This window comes from Ornithorhynchus anatinus, chromosome 2, assembly GCF_004115215.2.
Source record: "Ornithorhynchus anatinus isolate Pmale09 chromosome 2, mOrnAna1.pri.v4, whole genome shotgun sequence".
Taxonomy (NCBI): domain Eukaryota; kingdom Metazoa; phylum Chordata; class Mammalia; order Monotremata; family Ornithorhynchidae; genus Ornithorhynchus; species Ornithorhynchus anatinus.
Window position 1 is genome coordinate 154,375,361 of NC_041729.1, and position 20,605 is coordinate 154,395,965.

The 20,605-nt window shown below is 44.0% G+C and overlaps 1 protein-coding gene across 2 annotated transcripts in view; it reads right to left on the reverse strand.

Annotated features, from left to right (window-relative positions):
* Positions 1-6,422: 6,422 nt before the first annotated feature.
* The window catches only part of SCAF11 (SR-related CTD associated factor 11), an 81,922-nt gene continuing 67,739 nt past the window's right edge, over positions 6,423-20,605 (reverse strand). The window contains exons 10-15 of one of the 2 annotated variants that reach the window (XM_029047937.2): positions 19,505-19,611; positions 12,469-15,186; positions 11,472-11,818; positions 10,051-10,230; positions 9,477-9,596; positions 6,423-7,245 (exon numbers count right to left, since the gene is read on the reverse strand). In XM_029047937.2, coding sequence (XP_028903770.1) covers positions 7,108-7,245; positions 9,477-9,596; positions 10,051-10,230; positions 11,472-11,818; positions 12,469-15,186; positions 19,505-19,611 — 3,610 coding nt within the window. In that variant the 3' untranslated portion in view covers positions 6,423-7,107. Of the gene's footprint in view, positions 7,246-9,476; positions 9,597-10,002; positions 10,231-11,471; positions 11,819-12,468; positions 15,187-19,504; positions 19,612-20,605 lie in introns of both variants that reach the window. The other variant, XM_029047929.2, reaches the window with a different exon arrangement.

The window sequence follows — 20,605 nt, forward strand, 5'->3', positions numbered from 1 at the left end:
CCAAACTTTTAAACAACCACTGTCAACAAAATGATGCCCATATAGTTGAACTTTAAAAATGTTTGCTCATTCAGAAATGGTCACATTAGCTCACAAATATAATAGCAATAATGGCATTTGTTGAGTGTTTCCTTTGTGCAAGCTCTGTAGTAAACTCTGGGTTGGATACAAGATAGGTTAGACAGAGCCCTGACAATAATAATTATGGTATTTGTTAAGCACTTACTATGAGCCAAGCAGTGTACTAAGCACTGGGGTGGATACAAGCAAATCGGGTTGGACACAGTCCATGTCCCACATGGGACTCTCAGTCTCAATCCGCATTTTACAGATGAGGTAACTGAGGCCCAGAGAAGTTACTTCACTTGCCCAAGGTCACACCATAGAAGACCGGCGGGCCTGGGAGTGGAATCCATGACCTTCTGACTCCCAGGTCCGTGCTCTATCCCTTACACCATGCTGTTTCTCATGTCCTTATGTCACATGGGGCTCAATCTAAGAGGAAAGACCAGGTACTTAGTCCCTATTTTACAGATGAAGAAATTGAGGCACAGAGAAGCTAAGTGACTTGGTCAAAATCACTTAGCAAGCAAGTAGTACAGGCGGAAGTAGAACCCAGGTGCTCTGACTCTTCTTTCTTGTTCTTTCCAATAGACCACACTGTTTCTCATTAAATAGATAGTCCAGTTTTTTACTGACAGTCAACGAAACAGCTCTGCATTTCTCGTGAAGCTTTTCCTCTGCTTTCTCCAACCGTCTACAAAGCGAAGTGGATCCCAGTAGAATCTCAGGAGGGATGGAAAAGGATCCTCATTTGCCTCCTCTTCGCGCACCCAGGTAGGAGAGAGGCACTCCCTAGCCAAAGCTGAGCCCATCCATGTCCATAGGTTCATGAGTAGGGGGTCTGTCTCTTCCCAAGCCTGTTCTAAACAAAGCCAAATCACCTGTGGGGAGTTTCCTTTGGGCACAAACGAACCCATGCTTTTCTATTTTGATATGAATTTGGAGGTTCATTCATATCACTTTAGATCACTTTCTGGATTTGTAGGTCTTCAGTTGGTTAAAAATTCCCTTTTTTTAGCTTTAAAATCAGCCCCGGGCAGAGATCGCAATGACTACATTTGGGAACCCAACCAGGCCTATCCTAAGGCCTTCACAGCCCAAATCCGACTGAAATAGCAAAGGGTGAGACCTGCCCATTGAACTACAAAGGTGCAAGGATTCAAAATTGGCCCGTCTCCTTGTGCCAGGCCCCTAAACACACCAAGAGATAAGAAACTTGGACCTTCCTGAGAAAGGGAACTACCTATTTGGTCCGGTGTGATACATTTAGCTGGCTTTCTAACAATTCATGGAGACAGAGCCCAACCACTGATGGGGGGGTGAGGGGGGTGGGTGGTTTAGACTAACCTTAGGAGAATATGAGAGACCCAAGGAAGGCAACTTTCTATTTGATCAACTCTCCCATCAGGAGAAGTGAATCAGTTCTTTACCTGCAGGTTGCATATGTGTGATCAGGAAGTGGGGGCAGGAGGGTGCGGGAAGAGAGAGAAGGGAGAATCTCATTATAGAAGGGATTTGGGAGAAGGGGTGAAGAAGCAAACAAGCTAAGAAGGGTAGCAATGTTTTCAAAGGTAATGATGAATGGGGTTGGGGCAGGCAAAATGAGGATCTGGAATCTTCACAGATCTGTAGTCTAGTAGGGAGGGACTGAGCCTCCTAGGGCCTGGGAACAGAGTTCTTAACCCTGTGACAGGAAGGTGGATAAATCAAAACCACTGGAAAGAGGCACAGAAAAGGTTCAAAGAACGAAGCTCCTTGAGGGTAGGGATCATATCTAGCAAATATTTTCTACCCATCAATCGTATTTATTGTGTGCTTAGGAGAGTACAACCAAGTTGGTAGACATGTTCCTTGCCCACAAGCTAGTGTATTCTCCTAAATGCTTAGTACAGTGTTAAGCACTCAGCAAGTGCTCAATAAGTAACACTGTTGATAACCACAAAGCTCTAATAGAGAAACAAAATTAGTTGGGAGATGAATAAAAATAAATGTGATAACGGAGGTTGAAACCCCTAAAAGGGGGCCAGGGAACAAGAATCAATCAATAGTACTAACTGAGCACTTATTGGGTAGAGAGCACTGTACTAAGGGCTAGGGAGAGTCCAATACAATAGAATTGATAGTGGTGATCCCTGCCCACAAGGAGCTTACGATTTAGAGATGGGAGATATCCATTAAAATTGATTACTAATTGGGGAAGATAGTAGAGACATGTACATAAGTGGTGTGAAGCCATTAGAATCCTCTTCACACCAGGTTGTGGGGAATCTTTCCATCATGACCCTGTCCTCAGCCCAGCTTCCCCAACCCTAGTAACACAGTCTGTCCACTTAAGAGTATCTGGTATTTATTAATTGCTTACTCTGGGGTAGATACAAGATCATCAGGTCCCACATCGGGCTCACAGTCTGAGTAAAAGGGAGAATGGGTAACAAATCCCTTTTTAACAGATGAGGAAACAGTGGTCCAGAGAAGCGACCTGCCCAAGGTGTCTCAGTAGACAAGTGGCAGAGTCAAGATTAGAACCCAGGCCTGTGCTGTTTTCCTAGATCACGCTGCTTCTCTGCTCATTTACTTCTGAATTCCACAGGTTTAGGACAATGTCCAATTCCTCACGGATTTTTATGCTTGCCAATTGGCAGAGTTTTGCTTCTTTCTACAATGACCAACTCTTTTCGATTCCCATTACACTGTGGTGTTACTGCCAAGACATTGTTAAAAATTAATTTTTTATACTGTTTGTAATAGGTTTGATTGTATTTTGTTTAAAAGTTTCAATTCTTTAGAAAGCCCTGGTTAATTTTAACATGCCTCCGGTTCCAATGAGCTAGATTTGTGTGGGAATCACTGATCAGCAGACTGTAAGCTCCTTGGAAGCAGGGAACGAGCCTACCAACTCTACTGTACTGTAGTCTCCCACACACTCAATCCAGTGCTCTCCACAAAGCGACCGCTCAATAAATACCATCGATTGATGGATAATGCCAGGTTATGTCAACTGGTCACCACTCTATTTCCATTAAAATCCCCAGGAGATGTAGTCACTGGGGACAATTTCCGATTTTGGCTGTAAAAACCACCTTTGCAAGCTTAGCAGTGGAGAGTTAAGTGGAAGAGAAAGGGAGCAGTAAAGCATCAATTGTTGCTAAGGAAAATTCAGTTCTGCAGAAAGCTGGTTTTCACTTGGCCCTTTGGCTAGGACACCAATGTAGCATGATGTGGTGGCTGGAGGACCGGCTCTGTGCAAACACAGAGGGTCTGACCCCACATGGAAACAACATGGGCTTTCCTCAATCCAGGGTTCTGGAAGACTGCAACATCCAATCGACAGCACAGGGTGTAGCCTTCACTTTATTGTTTCTAAAAAACTCACTAAAAATTCACTACCAATTACTTCATTATCCCCTTTGTGGCACTACCCTCTCTCCCATGCAAAGGTGGTGTTTTTTTAACAACTGAAAAGGTTTGGATCAAATATATGGAAAATGAATGAATCTGGATTACATTATACTTACTGTGTAAATGTGTTACAAGAAACCACTGCCCTTATACTGAAAAATTAAGCTCATCCATTCATTCAGTCCAATTTATTGAGTGCTTACTGTGTGCAGAGCACTGTACTAAGCCCTTGGGAAGGTACGATACTCACTGTGGGCAGAGAACAGTGCTCTGCACACAGTAAGCACTCAATAAATACGATTAGATGAATGAACATGCCTACCAATTCTGATACTGTACTCTCCCAAGTGCTTAGTACAGTGCTCCGCACAAAATATGATTACAAAAACGATGGAGACAAGCAGCCACCAAAGATTAAATCCTTGCACTATGCCCTCAACATTACTGTGTGCGTGTGTTTGTTTTACCCAGGGCAGTCATTTCAAAAGACTCTGAACCAAATAGCATTTTAAAAAAAATGAAAAAAGTTAAGACGCTACTTTTAGTCAAAAGATTTATTAGAAAATATTATGCACTACATAATTTTAGAGAGCCTTTTTTCAGTAGACAGCACTCCAAGCCTTATGCTACAAGCAAGCAGGGCATGGCATGGGCTGGGGCAGCCACCGTGCTGCTCGAGTCCCTCCACCTTTCAGATGACCCACTCAAGCAGTGTGCACAACTCATCAGTTCCAGAACTGCAATGGAGAAATCTCAGGATGGGCAGAACATAGCCACAAAAAAAACCATCACAAATTCCATACAGTGAAAGGTTTTAACTTGAATTTCCACCACAAATGTCACGCCTCGAGGCCTTTTCTGGCCCAGAGCTCTTGCCAACGTCTACTAGTGCAGGTTTGCATTCATCTACCCATTGCCTATCCACGGACTTGGCAAAACCAAAAGCCTCCATAGTCAATGGAGTTAACACAAGGGAAGGAACAAAGCCTTCATCCTAATCTGTACCCAAAGTGATCCATCCAGTTGTTTACAGAGCACAGGCAGACACGTGAAAAGCCACTTCAAATTTCTGGAAAAATAACAGAAGTATTCTTTAACAGGTTACAGTAATGCATTCTGTCAACATGAACGATCGTCAAGGGGTCATGCAATTTTCTGAAAAGTGTAAAATATTTCTGAGTACACAACAAATAAGCTTGCCGATCGAATTCTCGCCTCTGGGATTTTTTTTTTTATTTATTAAGAATGCAAGACTCTGTCCTGCTGCCTCTAAAACTGACATAGAAGTTGTTCACCCGCGACATCCCCCCGCCCCCATCCAAAGCAAGATGGAATGAGTTTAAGTTAAAGAAACCCCTGCCCATAACACAAGACTTCAACCCCTTTCTCCAACTAGTCTAACCTCTTCACAAGTCAGAGAAAAGTTTGAGTTTGGAAATGAGGTTCAACTACACAAAGCAATATAAGAAAGTCAGCCCACTCCAAACCCTCCTCACTAGAAGCAAAATGTACTAAATTATGCAAGACGCGATTAATCAGGACAGGCACAGCAATTTGCAATAAAATTTTCAAAGTGCCAAACCAATTTTCGCTCAAAATACTGTAGGTAAGTTCAAATAGAATTTTGCGCCACAGTTGAAAACAGAATCATTTAGGAAAGAAAGAACACTATATCCTGATTTGAGTCTACCCGATTGGAGAGAACCCATTACCAGTCTCAAATTATCTCATACATCATTAAAACACACATCTATTCGGTAGAATACCTAATTACAAGTTGCCTGGAAACTTCAAACAAAAGGTCAAAACTGTTTAGAAAGTTGTTTTTTTTTAAAAATCACATTTCAGTGTTATATCAATCATCATCATCAACGGTATTGATCGTTTACAGTGTGCAGAGCACTGTACTAAGCACTTGGGAGAGTACAATACAACGGAGTTGGTAGACACATTCCCTGCCCACAACTAGTTTACAGTCTATACCCCTAACATGGGAAAATAAACTGCAAATGTCATTTTTGGAATCAATATGACACAGTACTTTGCCTTTGATAAGTAGCCCTCGCGACAGCAGGCAGCACTGGTGAACTTTTCAAACAGAGAAGAAAAAATCCAGTATTGCCCCCAAAGTGTTTCGCAAGTACAGTGTCTGGCTCGGAGTTGCCCACTTGTGCCTCGAGCCTTCCAGTTGTCCATCTTTACACCCCTGGGGGGCTGGGCATTTTTTTCTTGTGGAAGTCTTCCCAAAATAAGTTTTCCAGGTGGCGATGGGCAATCCGCTTTAGTCAATGCCTTCCTTTTGAAAAGAAATTCAAATGATCTACTAGGTGAGTACCACAGGCCTCAAAGCACTTTCCAAATGAGGGGAACTAAAAGCCCGAACCCTCGCCACCTTCCCTTGTTCCCCTCCCTGCCCGCCCCTCAGCTTTCGCTCTCCGGGTGGAGGTGCCCTGTGTGCCAGTGCCCTACCCCCGGAGCAGTGGTAAGCCGGGGAGAACAATCCGAGACAGACCACGGATGGCACTGCATTGGTCCGGGACATTACGAAGCGCTTTGAGATCCATCAAAAATGAAAAACACAATTTTCGTTACAGAAAGATACCAAAGAAACCTCTCTGTCCTTGGTTTTGTGTAAGCTGACAACTGGTTCTTAAAAAGTGTGACTGGTGATTATGCCTTAGTCCCAAGTAAAATAGGCTACACAAAGCTGGAAATAAATACAGGTAACAAGCCCTACTTGGCACAGCTTATATCCTCTGATCAACAGAGAGGATATAAGAGCAAATAATTATTTCCATGATATGATCAATTACTCTCGACAGTTTTTCCCAGTCCAAGTCCAGGGTTAAATATATATGTATGTATATGGGAATACTAAAGTTCTTCAGATCAGTAACAATAAAAACGGAGGGCGGGGGCGGGGGGAGATACTACATCAGCCAATAACAAAACAAAAATAGTCACCAACGAAAACAAGCAGCATAACCTTTATTTGGTGTTACAATTAGGTGTACAGTGCCCATGTTGGAGAGCAAAGATTTTTGGACACTGGTTCTTACTGTTGTATATGATTAATCTGTAATACTATCTAAATCATTACTCTACTCAGACACAGTCATGTGCTTTTTTAAATAGACATCGTGAACCCTGCAATCAGCCTGTCTAGTTAACACTAGAAGTATTTTTCATGGCGATAACGATTATGTTTTCTTTACTACAATCAGAGGGCAAATCAAACAGAAAAAAAAAACAAACTTGCTTTAATATCTTTAACCTGACAGATTACATGTACTGTACATACCTGTTCCAAAACCAATGCACTTGGAAAGTTTCTAATTTACGCACGTCATTGTTCAAGTCAAAATGCTGTACAACCTCTAGTATCCACACAAATAGCACATTCCTAATAAAAATGCACTCTCCTTTAAACCTTTTACTACTTTCCTTTAAATCTGTTTTTGAAAAAAGGGATAAAGAAGCTGCAGTGCAGAACTATATTTATTTAGAACAAAACATTATATCCTACATAAAAAATAATAATTTTATCAAAACCAGATTTCAATCACAGTTGTGTACGATTTTCAGTTGAAATTGCACTTCGCAGAGATCTTGACAGTGTCCTTAACTGCGCTCCTTTTCTCCGATTCATTTTTCAGCAGACACGGGCTCTTCTGGGTTTTTCTTCTGGCTCCCCTTACGGGAGTGTTTGTATTTATCTACGTAGGCTTTAACCAGATTTGCCACTTTAGCAGAATTCACTTCGCCGCTCTTACTATGGCATACCTACGGTAGAAGGAAGAGGACAATATTTCTAGCTTTTCAAAGATTTTGCATTCTCACTTTAGGCCCATGGGGAGAGGGCCAGCTGATAAGTGGCTCACCAGGATCGGCAATGTCAAAACTTTCCTGAAAAACAACAACTGACCCAAAAGCCTCCCTCCTCCACATCTTTAGGACAGCGGAAGCTGCAACAGGAACAGCAGGAGGAAGAGGGAGAAGCAGTGTGGACTAATGGATAGAGCACAGGTTGGGACTCAGAAGGACCTGGGTTCTAATCCCAGCTCTACCATTTGTCTGCTGGGTAACCTTGGGTAAGTCACTTAACTTCTGTAATTTATTTATATGTATTTATATTAATGTTTGTCTCCCCCTTTAAGACCGTAAGCTCATTGTGGCCAGGGAATGCGTCTGTTATATTGTGCTCTCCTTTCCTCTTCTCCCACTCCCTTACGCTTCATCCCGAAATGCTCCCTTTATTCATCCCCTCTCCCAGTCCCACAGCATTTATGTACAAATACATAATGTATTTATTTATATTAATATCTGTCTCCCCCTCTAGGACTGTAAACTTGGGGGCAGGGAATGTGTCTGCTTATTGTTATACTGTACTCTCCCAAGCACTTCATGCAGTGCTCTGCAAACAGTAAGCACTCAATACGACTGACTTCACTTCCTCTGTGCCTCAATTTCCTCATCTGCAAAATGGGGACTAAATCCTACTTCCTCCTAGACTGTGAGCCCCATATTATACAGGACCATGTCCATCCCAAATAGCTTGTATCTACCCCTGCACTTAGTACAGAGAAGCAGCGTGGCTCAGTGGAAAGAGCACAGGCTTAGGAGTCAGGGGTCATGGTTCTAATCCCAACTCCGCCACCTGTCAGCAAGTCACTTAACTTCTTAGTGCCTCAGTTACCTCATCTGTAAAATGGGGATTAAGACTGTGAGCCTCATGTGGGACATCCTGACTACCCTGTATCTCCCCAGCGCTTACAACAGTGCTCGGCACATAGTAAGCGCTTAACAAATACCAACATTATTATTATTATTATTACAGTGCCTGGCACAGAGTAAGAGCACAGCAAATACCATTAAAAACAAAACAAACAAAAAGGAGGAGGCCATCATGGGTGAGGAGTGGACATGGGCTTCCCCGGCCTTCTGCAGTGCCTGTGATGGCATTCCTCTCCTGCCAGGTTTTCCTCACCACCTTCTCTGTTCCTGGGCCCCCACCAGGCCCTTCCTCACCTCCTGCCCTTGGTCCCCTGCTCCAGCATCTCCTCCTGACCCAAGTTCCAATTCACCCTTTACAAAATCCTCCACCTCACCTACTTCTCTCTCTTTGGCTCCCATCACCACCACACTCCTCTCCCCTCCTCCTGTAAAGCTCCCAGCTCTCTCCTACTCTCTTCCCTCTTGGTTTTTACCCTCAGACTTCTAGGCCTTGGTTTTTCCTCCCAACTCCCTGTCCTAATGACAAACACGCCCCCTCATAAGGACCTGGCAAGGAGGCACAAACTCTCTTTCCCTCTTCCTCCGTTTTAGGTCTCTTAGTGCCTACTGGGTAAACAATCAAGGCAGTACTCACTTTGGATATCTGGGCATTCTTCTATGAACTATTTTTCACCACGGAGCTGGACCACGGATCTTATGTCTGAGATAAATGGTTTTCCCCATCCACCACAATGGAAGAACACCCCTCCCCATCCACCTGAGTGCCGTCGTCTGCCTTCCCTCCATTACCTCATTCTGCTGCTTCTCTAGCTGGGTAACAAATTGTCCCACTGCGGGGGTGGGAGGTGGGGGGAGATCCTCCAGAACCACCCACTCAGCAGTTTGAGGCATTTCAAGGAGAGCCCTGGGACCCACCCCCCAACCTCACGGGGCCCACCCCGACAGCCCACCTCCTCAGGTGGGAACAGAGAGACACAGGCCCAAGGTGTATGAGCTCCTCTTCTGCCTAGAGAGGAGTGTGGAAGGAAAGCAGCCTGGCCTTGGGACTCTCCATCAGAGTTGTCGGCTCACACCAGAGTCGCAGCAGGGGCACCGCCCCCGCCCACCCCCAGGTCCGTCAGTGTGTTGCTCACCCATTCCCGATCTCCCAGGCCTGGAACAGCTCCACGTCTCACCCACGGAATCTCCCTCTCAAAGGTGGGGCGAGTGGGGCTGGCAGCGCCGACTAATCCCGCGACCCGGCCAGCTCTGCCTCAGGGCGCGTTCCCCTGCCCGCTTACCTTATCAACTGCTTTCCGCACAATCTCTTTATATTCCTCCTTGGTAATATCTTTATTTTGGTAAAATGGTTTAATGGCCAATTTTACCTCCTGGGCTGCTTTTTCTTGAATTTGCAATTTCTGACAAAGAGACAAAGGTAATGCCTAATTACCAATTACACACCAATGAGGCTTTCCAAAAAATCTTACCTCTACATTACGCAATCTTAAAAGAGCTAGCAAAAAAGCATCACAAACTCTGAATCTCGCCCTTTCGAACGTTAACCGAACGTAAAAATGCCATCCACAGCTAAGTAGGTGGCAAATGAACAGTCGTTCAATTGGCCCGAAGTTGGGGCTAAAGTCGCTCAGTTGTACTGTGCAACCGAGGGATGGCTAGAATTTCCCAAATTCCGTCCCTGGAGGTCCAAGGATCACGACCACAGTACATTTTCCTTCTACGCTTCCAAGGAAGCGGATAGATTTCAACAGTGCCCACATTTTAGCAATGCAGAATTACGGATATTGCTCTCATCTTTGAACTTGCCTTGTCTGTCTTCGAGCTATCTGCGCTGGCTTCCACTGTAACACTTACTTTGCTTTCTGCCAATTTGACAGCAGCATTAGAGGCTTTGCTGTGACTGGCCGCAGACGCATTACCAGAACTTGGTCCCTGAACGGTTCCCACAGTTCCCACGGTTCCCACGGCGGCTGCTGGGGCAGGCAAGGCTGCTGTGCTCAAGTTGTTACCTACAGGAGCGGCACTAGGAAGACCCTGTGTTAGAGAGGTGCCGGTGGTTAATCGATCACAGTCTTCGGGGGATGTGCAACTTTTAACTTTCAGAAGTAGCAGCAACAATTAAAACGGGCAGTAATAAACCCACAGAGTTGGGGATTCTTGTATTACTACGGGGGATAAAAAAAAAACAAACAGACATTTCCTTTGTCAAGTCATTCAACGGTGGCAGGACTTGGGAAAACAACAGATTTTTCCAGAAACTGGGGCCCAGAAGGGCCCTCTGTCCTCGAGGACCACTCGCACCTGATCCTAAAGATGTTACACATGCATTATCATGTTCTAATGGCAATTGTAAAAAGACAACAAAAAAAAGATAAGCTGAAAACCATGTCCTTCATGCACAGATCGCTGTGAATATCAAGTCGTCGCTTCTAGGACTGACCACTCCCCCTATTTTAGCAACGGAAAAGTAAAAAGATGAAGTGGCTTGCAGCGAGTCGGTAGCAGAGAGAGAAAATAATCCGATTCTCTGAAATCTTGCTCTCTCCACAGACTTTGCAGAAGCACTGTAAGGATTTGGAAACGTCTAGAGGTAGACACAATGCTGAACTTCCTACTGCCAATTTTAGCGGCAACTACTTCCCAGGGCAGAGCCAAGCCAAGCACCACCACAGACAAACAGCCTGCAGGAAAACAACAAATGGAAATTCAATACCGTCCGTGCAAAACTGAAACTTAGCGTAAATTATTCCTCAAACTACCGAAACTCTAATGTTTCTCCCCCTTGGTCTTGGCGATGGTAGGTTTGTGAATATGAAGGACGGACAATAATGGATAATGGATATCTTTACCTAGAGTTCGTCCGAACAAGACAACACAAGCTTCATCACATTAATGCATCTCTAAACTGCCCCCCCAGTGTGGAACCACCATCCTAGTAAAATGGGGGAGGGAGAGTGACTTGCACTCCCACCGATTCCATTTTCCTTCTCTACACATCTTCTTAAAAAATCCTAAAACAGGCCCTACGTAGAGATTCATCGCTTGACATCCCAAAGCAAGTGGTCACTGTAGGTTTACCACTGGAATATTTTGGAGCCAAATTTTTTCCCCCTTTTCATTTTATTTTTTTTTAAATCATGACATCGAGGATTACACTACAGCTAATCAAATGCGGTCTATTTCAGTTAAGTCAGGAAGCTCTTTAATATCCGGTGTTTGTCCATTAAACTTTCTGAGGGCTCTACTGACTTAAACCTTAGTTGCTGAAGACATACCTGCAATTGTTTTCCTTCTGGTTGTGAAGCAATGTAGTTGACTTGTTGGGATGGCGGGGGAGGGGGTGGTGGAGGTGGTAATCCCTGAGACACACTGGTGGGAGCGGCTACCTGCATGAGAGGCACTCCTGTATGGAGATGCAAGGGTAGCTGAGGATGAATGTTAAATGGATTGCGTTGGATGTTCATCAAAGGAGCATGAACACCCACTGGATATGGGAAGATATTCATAGGCTGGTGTTGGGCATTCATTTGCTGTTGCATTACATTCATTTGCTGCTGCATCATATTTATAGGTAGCTGAGAGCCATCACCTTGTTGATTTGTTTGGTCTTTGAGGTTAGGATCTAGCAAAAGAAAAAAGTACTTGTGAAAAAGAGCATCCACACAAATTTTCTTCTCTACAGGCAATGAAAAGAACCACCTCGGTGACCTAGCAGATCAGACAGAATACGACTTCTCGCCCGCTGGTTGATCTCTAGCCGGATGTGCATTTGGCCGACGTTGTACGCCCAATTTGTGGAACACCCTCTTGGCAAGGAATTCCAGAAAAAATTCACTGCCAGCACAACATCGAAACCAGTGAAAAGAAGGGACGTAGCATTCTAGTTCTGTCCCTTCACTGGAGTCGAGAGTCTGGGCGGGGTCTAGGTCTTGTCTCGATGCACAGTATAGAGATTCGCCCATCCTCGAGGATTCAGAAAAGACTCCCTCCCCCACCCCCCACAACAAATGAGGGATACATCTCAGAATAAAATAATTCAACCTTTAAGTTCTAAAAAACTGTTTATTCAGGCTCACTGATTAGGAAACTTTTCCACACATCCATTTCAATAAAAAGAATATAAACTGCCTTATACATTTTTGAAAGTTAAAAAAAAAAAACTGCCTTCAGTTGACAGAAGTAGGACAAATGAATTGCACTAATACCCACTTCCCAAAATTACGGACTAATTTTCCCTTTAAGATCTCTGCAAGAGCAAAGAAAACAGAATACCTTGCTCAGTGGTTTCTTCTTCTGGCCTCATCCATCCAGACTGTGGGCCTGAAGAATTCCTCCCTCTTCTAGAATAATAATTCTGTACATCAGCTGGCAAAGTCTTTCTCACAGCCCAGCTCGAGGCAGACGTCCAGCCGGATCGATCCGCCGGGGTGTCAAATGAGAACTCTTGCTCGCTTTTACGCCGGTAGGCCTGCTGTTCCACAAATCTTGACGACTCGTTCCCAGAACTGTTGGAATTCCCTGAGAGGGGCTTTCTGTTTTGCCACCGGTTCTCATTCTGCTCCATGTAGCCAAAGCCCCCTCGGAAAGAACCTCTCCCTCGGTGACCTCGGCCGCGGCTGGGCATCCAACCCGAACCAAAGTTTTTATGCCAAGAATTCCCTGAATGGTCATGCCTGTTGTCGTCCCAGTAAGAATCTTTAAATTTGTCTGAATTTCGGCTCCTGGAATCGGGAGTAGCGTTGATTTTTTCCATGACCCAATCCGGACAGTCATTTCTACGCTTGTCCGTCATGCCCTGGTCCTCGGGCTCTGCGCCGAGCTCATTTTTTTCTTTTTTCAGATTTTCGTTCTGCTTATCCTGGTCACTCTTTCGGTACCTATCATTTCCTCTGGGACTTCTCCAGCTGTCACTGCTCCATCTTTCCTTCCAGCGAGGAGAATAACCATCTCTGTCATTCCTACTGAAGGAAGAGCTCTTACTCTTCGTTCTGGACCGCGATGGTGACCTGGAGCGCGATCTGGACCGGGACCACCTCCTGGACCTCCTCTCCCTATCTCGATCTCTCCTTTGCCCATCTCTTTCATTCTCTCGGTCTCTACTCCGTGACCTCGACTTTTCCCTTGGGGAAGAATCCTTTGTTCTTGACTGAGATCTTCTACTTTCTTTGGCCGTGTCCTTCTTGGGAGACAATGACTGAGACCTTCTGCTTTCCTTTAAGGTAACCTTCTTTGGAGACTGAGATGGAGATCTCCTCCTTTCTTTTGCGTTCTCCCTCTTGGGCGACTGAGACCTGGATCTCCTCCGGCCCCTGGGAGGATCCTTCTTGGGAGACTGTGAATGGGATCTCTGGCTTTCCTTTACAATTTCCCTTTTGGGAGAGGGAGACGGAGACTTCTTCCTCTCGGGAACAGCGTCTTTGTTGGGAGACCAAGTTGTCGACGGAGAGTGAAATCGAGACCTCCGCGTTCGAGGTTTCTTCACTTTCTCTTTTCCGTCTTCTGAGCTCTCTGCCTCCTGAGGGGTCGTTTCAGGTTTTCCACCGGTGCTGTCGGAAAGTGGTGGTGGCGGGATTTTTTCAGAACTGTCCTGCAGAGAATTTGCCTCCTCTTGGCTTGCTGCAACATTTAGAGGCTGTTCAATTTCTGATTCATTTTGCTCACTGCAAAATGAGTCACACTCCATAGGGATCATTTCGTTATTATCTTCATTAAATTGCTCATTGGACCGCTCATCCTCTATACTGGGCAGTTCCATACTTCTGACCTCTTCGGGAAGAGGACTACGGTTCTCTTCTAGAGATGGAGTAAATGCATCTACTGGAAAGTCATCTTTCGGCAAATCCATTTCAGGGTCTTGGTTGCTTTTAAAATCCTCCTGGCTTGGACCGTCGCTGGCTACTGCATTTTCTATATCTTCGGAGCAGTCACTTTCTGCAGATTCCGTAGGTCCAGGCAATTCCACTTGTGAATTTTCTGTTGGCTGATCTAATGCCACGATGGAATCCTCAAGAGAGTCAGCCTCGGGGCTCTCTCTAAGTTTTTCTTCTTTTACAACTGGCGCTTCATGCTCAATTGTGTCAATTTGGGCACGGTCTGCGGTTTGGAGAGCGGCTTCTTCTGGAGAATCTGGATGATCAAGCACTTCACTTATGGCATTCCTTACAGGTGGAAGCTCTTCAGCCTCAAATCTGGCGCACTCAGGCAGCTCATCTTCAGGGCCGTCTACAGCCTCATCTCCCTTCATCACTGATTCTACAGGCTCAGGCGTTTTAACTTGAGGATTTCCCACTGGTTCTTCGGCTTCTTCAGGAATGCTTGGAGAGGGGTCACTTTCCAAATCTACAGCGCTTTCCTCAGGATTCTCGTTTTCAGCTTCCTCCTCTTCCACCAGTTCTGGGGATTGTAGGGGGCTGGTTTCGGGAAAGGCTGTTTCCATAACCTCCTGCTCTAGTCCACTGTTTCCTGTGCGTTCCTGCCTTTCTCCAGGTTCCAGGCCATTAGCGGACTCTTCCTCTGCATCTGTAGGGGGCTTGAGGCCGGAGTCGCTACATTCTACATCCACCTGCTGTTCCTTCTCTAACGCCGGTGTGCCATCAGACTCCGTGGCTCCTTCTTCGGCCGACTCGCTGGAAGAGGATTTTTCGGGGAGGGACGCAGAACTGCGGAGCCTCTTTCTCGTTAGGGGTGCTCTTCTGGCTCTTCGTTTAGGCTTCCGTTTGGGAACCTGCTTCATCGGCTTTTCTGAGTCTGCGGAAGAGGAGACGTTGACCGACGAGTTATTGCTGTCTGGGGCGTCGCCCCCAGAGTTACTGGACATGGGTGAACTCTGAGACTGGGTCACTGTTTCAGCTTTGGTGTTGCGTGTGGATCGTCGAGCAGGTGCGGCGGCTGGCTTTCTCCTCGTTCCTCTGCTGTTCGATGTGCCCGAAGCTTGCTTCTTCTCTTCGCCTCCATGGGTGTGTGCAAGGGTGTAGCCCTTGCAACATGACTCTGATAATAACAAAAAATGTCATTATAAATGTCAGTAAACAAAAATGGTTTGAAATTTAGCCCAGTCTAGATTCCTAAAATATTCCTACATTTGTTAAAATAGCTGGCTCTTCTCATTATCCTCTATATGTGACATACATTTGTCCACGATAAACATGGCAAAGCGACTAAACTGGGGCAAGCTGGGAAACATGCTTCATTGGAAAAATGAAGGCTCAGAGACCTGTAGAGCTAAGTGGGACAATTATATTTACTACTAAAATATATTCTGGTAATCTAATATTACTAGGAATTTGAAGGTGAAGCTTGGAATTTTAGTAGGAACCCTGCGATTAACAGTTGCTCTTAGGTAGCCTATTACCAGAACACACATGTACAATGTACAATGATGGGCATTTTTAAAGTGGTCTGACTTAGCAAGAGTTCCACAAAAATATCAAATGAAACCGAAATGAGAATAACCACTCAGGCAGTTGTGGTGCGTGCCCTGTGGAAAGAGGACCATGCAAAAATCACCTGGAGTAAGGAGGCACTATGTAAAGGGAGAAGGTTTTCTCCGGGATGCTTCGGTATCCAATTTTAGCATGACCACCTATAAAATCTCTTCTATACGAGAGAATGGACGACAGTCACTCTCATCTGCCACTCAATAATAATAGTACCAATAACAAGGCTAATACCAATAATAATAGTAATAATAATAACAGAATTACTTAAGTGCTTGCCCTGTGCCAGGCACTGTACTAGTGCTGGGATAGATACAAGATAATCGGGTTGGGCACAGTCCCTGTCACACATGGGGCTCTTGATCTTAATCCCCATTTTACAGTTAAGGAAACTAAGGCCCAGAGAAGTGAAGTGACTTGCCCAAAGGTCACACAGCAGTGGCAGAGCCAGATTATAACCCAGATCCCCTTACTCCCAGGCCTGTGCTCTTTCCACTACTCCATACTGCTTCCCATCTTGTGGAAGTAAAGAAAGCTGCCTTAGGCAACACAGCCACAGGTGTTTCCCTTCACCCTTGACAAGGGGGTGCTGCATTCAAAGTCTAGAGACAACTCCACTCCACCAAAGTTATAGGAGCATATGACACGAATGCTTTAAATCGTGGTCGGCAGACCTGGCCAAAATATAAACAGCATCACTGTTGACAAAGTATATTTGAACGAGATATGGAATTGACCCAAAACAAAAAGTTCAGAATTTTTTTCCCCCAAATAGGAATCTCTTTGCTCTATAAAGCTATTAATCTAAGAATCTATTAATCCTTCCCATCAGATCATGAAGCAAGCTACCTTAGGCAATGTGGCCATAAATGCTTTCCCCTCAATACCAAAGGCCAGAGCTAGTCATACTCAGTGGCTCAGAAACAGGAGGCAGGCAACAAGTGGAATGTATCTAGAGTAAAGTGAAAGTTGAAAGATGAAGGTGACATTCAGATATGAACTCTATTGTACTCTTTCAAGTACCTAAGTATGGCTGTTCTGCATTTAGTAAGCACTGAATAAATACTATTGGTTGCCTGGGCGGCTGGGTGGGACGGTCTACTGTAGATTGCCAAACCAAGAAGAGATGGTGCAGGCGATTTTGGTTCAGAGTTTGGGACGGGAGACTGACTACTTGGATATCCACTGGAAAAGCAATTCAGTATGCTACTGAGGACACAGCAATTTTTTTTGCATGCTTTTGGAACAATTTCCTAATACAGAAAATGGAAACCAGAGGATTTGACTTAGGACATATAAAATGCCATCACTGTCTATCCAAGCAAGTACTCTTTGTCTGCCAGTGGCCTCAGAATGCTTAGGGGAACAGTGACTTGTTGCCATCCTTGACATGTACCCTAATGGTTACAGGTACATCTCAATTCAACCAGGTTTGGTCCCTTGAAAATGTAGCCCTGTTATGAATGCCTGTATTACAGCAGTATTTTCCACTAGATACTTCTTATAAATTAGAATCTGTTACAGAACTAAAGCTGACAGGGCAGCCTCACACTACAGGTAAACTCCTGTTTAACATCTCACGTGCTCTGAAAAATAATAATAATGATATACAAATTGTGGTATTTGTTAAGTGCTTACTATGTGCAAAGCACCAGAATACATACAAGATAATCAGGCTGGATACAGTCCCTGTCCCTCATGGGGCTATCTGTTTAGGAGGAAGAACAGGTGCTGAACCCCCATTTTATAAGTGAAGAAACTGAATGACTGCAGTTACCCGATTTGACCAATGTCATACAGCAGGCCAGTAGCAGAGCTGGGATTAGAACCCGGGTCCTTTGACTCCCGGGTTTATGCTCTTTTCCATTAGACCACACTGCTACTGAGTATGCACTTAGAAGTGCAACAAATACCATTACTACTACAGGTGAGTGCCGTGTACATCTCTTCCCATTTTCTGGCATAGCGATCCCAAGCATACAGATCGTATTCCAAGTTTAATGATATTGTGGGGGTGGTTTTGTCACCCAGGGAACGTCTACACATTAATTATTTTACCTAACAGCCCCAATTTTTCCACTTATCCAGAAAGTACGCTCTAGAAACCCATTTTATCCTTCTGCAATTTTCAGTTTGAACAACTCCCCTAGGCAATGCATCCCATAAAATTTCAAAATGGGAAGAATTAGTCAAAAATTTAAAAGGAGACTGGAAACTCTGATAGGAGCAATGATGAGATGATCATATCCAGAGGGAAAAAAAGACTAGAAAAATCAGCAAAAGATAGAGAAAATTACCCTTAAGAAAGTATATTTCAATAGGCTTAAGGCATTAGTTGTAAGGATCCAATAGAAGTCAGCAGAGACTGTTTGGCAGTTGTTTGGCAAGCTCTGGAACAAATAATGCCAAAGCATAGAAAGGGCAAGAATGGTAACAAAATGCCAAAAAATGGAAGAGCCAGATCACTACGAGAAAGGAAATGAAAATTGATAACAGATGACTGTAAAAAGGTGGTGGCTTTTGGAGGTTTTTTCCCCCCAACTATGTATTTACAAAAAGATAAAAATGATAAAAAGATAGCCCAACATGTCTCACTTGGGATGGAAAACTGAAAAACCAAAATAGCATGTTCTTTTTTTCCTAGGAATTTTTTGTATATCCTGCATGTGCACAATCAGTAGGGCCAAATGCTACACACTCAAGGATGCTTAAAGGAATGCATTGTTTATTATACTTGAGAATTTCTGAAGGAAAAGAAAAATCCTTGAGGCTTGGAAAAGAACAGACGGTGTGGACACTTGGGGAAAAAAATAAATCAATTATTTCAGACCAGTCAGCTTAAAACTGACTTTATTCACCCCCAGTTTTAGAAAGTGGCTCTTCATTCACAGGATGAAATTCAAAACATAACAGTGTTAATGGCGTGTGTAGGGACAAACCCAAAACTAGCTTAATGGGGTAGGGAAAGACTGACTAGTACTGAATAAGTGTTCAGAGGAGTGTTCATTAAAAAACTAATAGAGCATTGGGATGCGTTACCGTTTTCCCGCTAACCTCTGCACTGATTAAAATATTGTACCCAGTTTTGGGTAGGACACTTGATCATGTGAGCCACTCTCCTGTGGACCTCTCCAAGATGCCTAAATTCTTTGTATACTGATGAAAAACAGGTCCTAAAAGGAAAAGTTAAGAGGCTTTAGGTTATTCACCTTTGACAATAGCAGTACTAGACGTAAGGATAGTATTTATTAAGTGCTTACTGTCCTCAGATCACTTTCCTAAGGGCCAGGTGAGAATCAGACATGGTCCTTATGGGATATGGGTGACATCTGCCTGTCTTCACATTATAACAAAGCATTTCTACATTGAGAAAGATGGCCTGGGTGCTCAGAGAGAAGTTACTTCCCCGGATTGACTAAAATAATTATGACACACAGGTCTCAGAAATGCTAAAAGGGGGCATGATTAGAGTTTACAAAATTATGATGGAGCCCTCAAGGGTAAATATGGGCTTCCTACTTACCGCTCATAGTACCTGGAACCAGAAGAAGGAAGTTGGGGGGGCGGGGGAGAAGTTTCAAAACAAGCTTTCATTTAGCATGTGGGAGCCATTTGGAATCTATTCCCCAAGGTACTGCACAGGTGGGAAGTACCAATATGTCCAAAAGTTTGGATAAACCTATGGGGATAAGTTCAGGATGAACTGCTGAAGGAACCGTTAGGGACAAACTGGAATACTTGTCTGGCAGAAATTTCACACGGACCTTCGTCTTAATGAAAAAGTTTTTTTAATAACAAAATGGAAATGAATAAGAGAGTGGAAAGGTTCATAGTTAGATTTCCTTTAAAAAACCCATGGAGAAAAGTTTTACCGAAATTTTCCAAAGATGCTATATTCGTCGAAAAAATTGCTCCTGGCAATACAGTGGAAGCAAGAGGAAGAATCTCAGCTTCGGCGTTGGAGGGCATAACACCAACTCTGAAAAATCAAGGGCAAAGAATATTCATAATAATGAATTGATAAATTTCAAAGACCTAACCTGGAAAAAAAAAATATGTACTGATTAAAAATCTACAAATTAAGATGCTTGTTTAAAAAACACGAGTAGTTAGGATATAAATGTTTATTAATGAAGGAGCAGCTCTAGATCTGGATTTTCAGTCAAGCAAACCAGTTAGTAAGGGTCCTCTCCAGACTACTTGTTTTGTTTGCCAGACTACTTGTTTTCTTCTGTTTTACTTTGCTGTCTGTCTCCCCCGTTTAGACTGTGAGCCTGTTATTGGGTAGGGACTGTCTCTATCTGTTGCAGAATTGTACATTCCAAGTACTTTGTACAGTGCTCTGCACATAGTAAGCACTCAATAAATATGACTGAATGAATGAACATGGCTTTTTGACACGGGTAACAGTAAATAGATTCTCGAGGCAATTTTGCCCAGATATAGTAGTTTAGAAAGCAGAGTTCCCTCACTCCTGGCTCACCTTTGCAAATTCCACATACTCCTTTCCACATGCTCCTTTGACAATGCCTAGCACCTGGCTCTGGCCCATTATCTCGTAACTCAGGTCTCTTGACAAGAGCTTCTCCACAAGACCGGTGTCTCTGCTCTGTCCATTCAACTAGTATTTGGTTCCTCCGTGTTCAGGAAGAAAGTCTTTTTTTCTTGTGGGTGTCTTGTGTGTGTGTTAATGCGTAACTGCACTCTTTTTGTACACAAACAGAAGTAGCATACACATGGAACAAGATTCACAGTAAAAATTAACAATGTATTTGGATTTATTTTTATTTTGATAGCTTCACACTTAAATCGTGCTTTATTGTTCCAAGAATGTGATGCATTGCAATGCATGACAGTGGCCTATGGGGCAGCTGTAGGCATCTATCAATGTGGCCTTTCTAGAACTTAATGGTCAGGCACATAATGGGACATCACCTCATTTTGGGCCCTGAAATTATACTATTTTTAGCATT